The sequence below is a fragment of the Eleutherodactylus coqui genome, chromosome 1 (genome assembly GCF_035609145.1).
Source record: "Eleutherodactylus coqui strain aEleCoq1 chromosome 1, aEleCoq1.hap1, whole genome shotgun sequence".
Lineage (NCBI taxonomy): Eukaryota > Metazoa > Chordata > Amphibia > Anura > Eleutherodactylidae > Eleutherodactylus > Eleutherodactylus coqui.
Window position 1 is genome coordinate 200,866,986 of NC_089837.1, and position 6,745 is coordinate 200,873,730.

Consider the following 6,745-nt stretch of genomic DNA (forward strand, 5'->3'; position numbering starts at 1 on the left):
GCATGGTATAATAAAGAACTGTCTTCCCATCTCAGAAAGTTGTTCTCAGGTATTTAGGCCTTTTGATTTTCTTAATAGGCCCTTTTAAAGTATTGTTTGAAGTTAATTTATGGAACATTATTTTGGCAGTATAATATGTTAGCTGAACTGTACAGAATTGTTATTTAGGCTGTGTGGAAGTGTTCTTTGACCAACTTGTGGCACTGTTATTAGGAGCCATAGTGTATAGCACTGATACTTGTACACAGTAGGAATAACCATACCATGTGGTGCCTAACAGTACACAGTATAGCCAGGGCTGGTCTAAAGGAAGGCACCCTGGTGGCCTCCACCATTAATAAGGGACTGTGCTATGGATGGGTATTGGAGAAAGGTGTCAGCAGCTCAGGGACCCTCCTCCATCTACTGCAGATATGATTACTGGGTTTTTTTTCGTAAAGAAAATTATGGGCTATTCACTAAGCTTAATTAGACCATGGATGTGGCAGCATTGCCAACACAGGGCACCATCCCATTATAAAGCTGGCCACAAAGTTTCTATGAAGAGGATTGTCTTATGAAGATAACCCACCTTTTAAAAAGAAGCTGGCATGGCAATCAGCTGATCACTGTGGATCCAACTCTCCTAACCCCGATGATTAGCTGCTTTTACCCTCGGCAGCCATGGCCAGCCACACATTTTCCCTGCAGTGAATAACTGCCTATTTAATGCATAGGTATTGTGACTGCCAGAATGGGAGATTAAACAGCAGCTCTCTGTTCTAGCACTGAGAGGGGTCCCACAGCAGTTTCCTCCATATAACATAGTAGGTCATATGAACAGGGGTTGTTGTGGTCACCTATATATCTCCAGTATCTCAGATCTTGTTTACATATTAAAAACTAAATGATAACTTGTGTCTTACCTCTAGGGATGCTGTTGGTGTTTCTATTTCTAGTTGCATTTTGAGAGGCTAAAAGAAAGTTTATATAATCCATCAATGCAATTTACAGATAGTGAAATATTACAATGTAGCAAAGACAGTGAGACTAAACTTGCCAAGTGTTTAATTGCAATTGGTTCCTTGAACCCCACTGCCCACAAACCTTTTAGTTAGTTAAAACCACAGAATTGCTACCAATGTGCATACAGAGGTACATGGTTATTCCACAGTGGTGGCATCATGTGCATGTGTGAGTATGTGCAGCAGCCCAGACCCAGGTGAAGTTTAAGAAGCAAGGGTAAATTGAGATGGTTGTCACGGTGGCTCTGCTGTTCCTTCTAGAAAGGTGGTAGGTGGTAGAGTTAATCTGGGGCTGAAACTACTGCAGTTGAAAATTATATTTGCATCTTTCACTGTGGGCTGCCTGCAGAGTCTGGCAGGGTAAGATGTTTGTTGTGACACCAGCTCATGTACAGATAGGGACTCATTCCGAGCAAAATAATAAAATATGAAAATTTGGAGAAATAAACAAAAATGGGGGTAGTAGTACTGGCTTCTAGAGTGTAAAGTGTGGTACCTCAGTACAGATGGTATAGCCGGTGTGAAGTTACTCCAGGAAGCAGACTTGGATAGGGAGTTATTTTCCTGGTAGCAGTTACACTGATTGCATTTGTGTTAAAATGGAGCAGATCAGGACAGACATTATTTGAACACAAACGCCATGTTCATCATTCACTATAGATTTTGTTAGCTGGTTCAGACTGCCTAAGGGTTAACTTGTTACTAGCTTGCTTCTTTACACTGACTCTGACTTCTGTCTCTTTTCCCTGAACTTTTCTCTTCTCTGCTAACTCTCCAGAATGACTTTGCTTTGAGTACTCACACTTTAGATGTCCTAGCTATGCACTGCACTGCTTTTGAGTAAAGATGTTCTTCTGGTTTCTCCCTGGTCTCTGTTTTAGGCTCCCCTGGACTTAACTCTTTCCAGACATGGACTAGACTCCTAAATCAGACTACGTAACTCTGCCCACTCTCTACCTTTTACACTGCCAAGATAGCTAAACCTGTGATGGGGATCTAAAATACCAATCCCAGGCCCTCTATTCTTGCTATGCTTGGCTAAATACTCCCCTGACTGTTGCTAGGTGACTTGTATACACCAGGAACTGGAGAATATTCACAGAACATACATTTCAGTAGAGAAACATGAACAATAATGTCATAACTTTACACACTTATCAAACATCACCTTAAGACCTGATTGTAAGGATATATTCAACACAGAACATGCTGGGGTAGCCAACTCAGGGGTACTACATATGTAGAGGTTATAGTACCCAGATAGAACCTTCTGAACATTTCAGGAGAAAGGCTTGTGTTGAAAGAAAGTATTTTACACTGCATGCCGTCTTTATGTCTAAATGAATAACATTCAAAGGTACTGAAGGAGATAGCAGAGGTAATTGCTGAGCTATTCGCCATAATATTTTAAAAATTTTTGGAGAACAGGAGAAGTCCCAGAAGATTGGAAATGGGCAAATGTTGTTCCTGTCTTCAAAAAGGGGAAGAAAGTTGATCCAGGAAACTACAGTCCCATGAGCCTGACTTCTATACCGGGAACAAATTAAATTATTAAACAGCATGTATGCAAGTACTTGGATAAGAATGGAGTAATTAAGTAGAACTGTAGGGTGAGTTTCAAAAAATCTAAAAACAATGAATTGAAGCTTGCAAGAGAGGGCAACATCAATAAAAAATGATTTTGGGGTATGTCAAAAGCAAAAGAAAAGGCAAAGATGCTATAGGATGAAAATCGTGAATTAGTCACATTTATCATCTTTTGGCTTAGGAATGACTTTAAGTCTTTTTTGTTTTACATTTCTGAGACCACACATTGCGGAGCTGATTGAGAAATTACTGGGAGGGGCTGGTGAGGACCTGGCAGACTTGGTTCACATTGGCACCAATGTCAAACTAGCTAACTAGGCTATGTAACTAGGATGTAAGCTTTAGTCAAGGACCTCCAAAGTAATATATTCTGAAATACTTCCTGTACCATGAGCCACACCAGAATGGCAGTGGAAATTTGGAAGGTAAACAAGTGGCTCAAGAGTTGGTGTAGGAAGGAGCGCTTTGGGTTCCTGGAGAACTCGGTGGACTTTGCTGTTGGCTACAGGTTCTACTGTAGGGATGGGGTGCATCTAAATGGGGAAGGTACAACTGTGCTAGGGGGAACATGGGTAGAAGGCGGAGTGTTTAAACTAGGGACAGGGGCGGGGAGGGCAACCATAGAGACAGAGGGAAAGATAGTGTAGACAATGATCTGGAACCAAGTTATGTTAGTACAGTTAGATCTGGCAGAACAGTACATAGGGATATACTTAAAATAAAAAATAACCAAATACCTCTAACCTATGTTGTGACCAGTGCAGAAAACTATTACATAGTGGGAATAACAGAGACATGATTGGATGTAAGCTGTGACTGGGCGGTTCATTTACAGGATTATAGTTTGGTCAGAAGGGATTGTAGAAACCAGAAAGTCGGAGCGGTTTATCTTAATGTAAAATCCTGTTTAATGCCCACACTACATGAAGATATATGCAAGGGAGAGGTACATATGAAATTTCTATGGGTAGAGATACATGGAGGGAAAAAAATGATAAAATCATCATAGAGGTTTTCTATCAACCACCAAATACACTAATAATAAGAAAAAATCAAATCGGAATCTAATGTAACTTTATGTGTGTAATTGTAACTTTAATATAAGTAAGTAATTACAACATCAAAGCAAAAGGATAATTTATTGCGGAAAACTGAACACAAGAAAGGAGGCTCTTGTACCCTGTTGGGCTGCCTTTAGCTTGGATGCAAGATGTGATATAGGCGGGCATGGAGGCATGCAGGTCCATATGGTATCCTGTGGCATATCGGTCCACATTTGCTGTAACTGAGCCTCTAGATCATTTAAACTTCTAGGCTGTTGAAGCTGGCATCCCAAATGGTCCCATACATGTTCTATTTTTGAAAAATCTGGTGTCCAGGCAGGCCACTGAAGTGTGACAAAGTTGTGTAAGCATTTTTATGACACTCTTGCTGTGTGCGATTGAGTTGGAAAATGCCTCTTGGCAGTGCTGGCATAAGATACAACACATGTGGCTGCAGAATGTCCTGAACATATCGCTGAGGTGTCATTGTCACTCATACCACTAATAGGGGTAACTGACTGTTGCATGCGATGACCCCCCAGACCATCACACCAGCAGTGGAGACAGTGTGCCATAGCAAAGGCAGGATTGAGGTGCTCACCAATAGGTCTCCAGACAAGGCAAATAATAAGCACGAGCAGCACTCTTATATAGACTCACAGTGAAGCAGGACTGGAAAAATTCAAGCCACTAAGAGGAATCCGGATCCAGGATTCCAGCCAGACACGGGAAAAAGTAGTTCGTGGCAGCATAAAGTGATTCAATAAAAATCAAAACTTTATTTTACCTTCAGAGTAAAAGCTGCAACGTTTCGATCTCTACAGGAGATCTTTGTCAAGCAGGACTACTTTTTCCGATCTCCAGACATGGCCATGGCCATCACAGTGTTCAAACTAAACCTGGATTCATTGCTGAAGACAACCCTGTTCCACTTCATAGCTGTCCAGTAGAGTCGTTCACAATACCAGTGCAAATGAAGGCAATGGTGGGTGTCAAAGACAGTACATGTAATGAGTGCTGTGAGACTAAATGTCCTTCAGCTAAGTGCCTGGAAAGGGTTCTGACAGACATAGGGGCCTGTAAAGATTGGAGTTGCTCCTGCTTGTTGGATGATCAGACGATCTTCTCTATTGGTGAATTGTCGAGGACATCATGAGCCTGGTCACCTTGTGTGTGTGTTCTCTCTTCCCAACACTTCTTAACAGTCTGGTCAGAAAGGCCCAGGTTGCAGGCAGTTTATCAATACGACCATCCAGTTTCTAGCATTCCAATAATGTGCTCCTCTCAAACTCTGTTAACTGGGAAAATTATTTTCAATTGAGTCGTAGAGGCTTGTCTAGTGGTCAACAAGCTCTACACAAGCAAAAATTAGGTCCACTACATACAAGCAGCCACTGAGAGCCTCTTGTATAGGGCTTCAGCTGGCAAGATCGTTCATCTAAACACACCACAACTCTAATCATTTGCATATCTGCCTGAGATGTAACTACATACCGCGTTTTGCAGCAAAATGACAACTCCTTCTAGGTGCTTGATTTTTTTTTTTGACAAAGAGTAGATTTAGACTCCATGGTGATGGGGTCTGTTACACTGGATTGATGCATTGCAAATGTGGTGTCAGTATTCAAAAAGGTGTCAAAAAGAGAACCTGGAAATTGTAGGCTGGTAAATTTAACTTCTATTGTGGGTAAAATGTTTGAGGGGTTTCTAAGAGATGCTATCCTAGAGTACGGCTGCCTCTGCGAGACCTGCACAGAAATAGAACATGCTGCGATTTATTTTCCGTGTGTGTTTTTTGCACATGGTCAAATCGCGGCTGTGTGCATAGGATTGTATTTTGTAATGCAATCCTATGCAGGCGGGCACGGGCAGAAATTCTGCAGGAAATCTCATTGCGGAATTTCCACCCCTGTGCGGGGGGCCTAATTCAGAGAAAATAGCTGTATCAGCATTGATTTATGAGGGTCACTTCTGTGAAACTAATCTGATCAGCATGTACGAGGAGGTAAGTTCTAGACTAGACCAGGGAGAGTCATTGGATCATAATGTGGAAAAGGTTGACATATAAAATGAGAATGCTTGGTCTGGGCGAGAATGTGTGTAAGTAACTGACATGGTGATAAAAAGCAGAGAGCGGTTATTAACCCCTTAGTGACGGAGCTTTTTTGCTTCTTTCCATTTTTGTTTTTTCCTACTCCCTTTTAAAAAATCGTAGCTCCTTTATTTATTCATCGACGTAGCTGTATGGGTGCTTGTTTTTTGCGGGATGAGTTGTATTTTTCAATGGCACTATTTATTGTACCATATAATTTACTGAAAAACTTTTAAAAAATTGTAAGCGGAGAGAAATGGAAAAAAACCGACATTCCACCATCTTTCGGTGCGTCCTGTTTCTACGGCGCACAAACTGCAACACAAAACGACCTGATATTTTTATTCTATGGGTCAGTAGTACGATTACTATGATACCAAACTTATATTATATTTTTTTTGCTGTAGTACTTGGATTTTTTTTTAAAGATATTTAATTTTTTCAATTATTTTCTGCAGTCATTTTTTGTGGGATGTCCTGTAGTTTCTGATAGTATCAATTTGGAATACATACAACTTTTTGATCACTTTTTATTGCGTTTTTTTCTGGGAGACAGGGTAACTAAAAAAGTGTATTTCCGGGGGGCGTGGCTTAGAGAGGCACCAAGATGGAAGTTTTTGCATAGGCTCCGTCTAGAACAGGACTCTAAGCAACATCAAAGCAACTCCAGAAGAACAAAAAATACACCACAAGCTGCAGGAACCTACCAGGAACCCAGCTATGGCAACAAGGAGGAGAACAACAAAAGTTAAACCTGCCAGGCTGGAGGATTTCTTCCCAGCACGCAGCCCCCCCTCTGACATGGCCGACAGCTCACAGACAGCTAAGGTGCAGGAGGCTCCGATCCCAGCTAACAAAGGTGAGCGAGGGGACACTGCAGAGGGGATAGAGGAGACAGGAGATATCCCAGAGACAGGACAAGAGATGGGAGCAAGCAACCCTCCCCTGATAGAAGACAGCATAAAGCGCTCTAAGGGAGATAAGATGGCTTCGGACACGCTGTCACTGAGTGCCCCCTC

The 6,745-nt window shown here is 41.7% G+C and overlaps 1 protein-coding gene across 1 annotated transcript in view; it reads right to left on the reverse strand.

Annotated features, from left to right (window-relative positions):
• Positions 1-6,529, reverse strand: part of LOC136573863 (deleted in malignant brain tumors 1 protein-like) — a 78,654-nt gene extending 72,125 nt beyond the window's left edge. The window contains exons 1-2 of the mRNA XM_066574976.1: positions 6,434-6,529; positions 2,980-3,124 (exon numbers count right to left, since the gene is read on the reverse strand). Coding sequence (XP_066431073.1) covers positions 2,980-3,124; positions 6,434-6,529 — 241 coding nt within the window. The remainder of the gene's footprint in view (positions 1-2,979; positions 3,125-6,433) is intronic.
• Between the last annotated feature and the right edge of the window lie 216 nt (positions 6,530-6,745).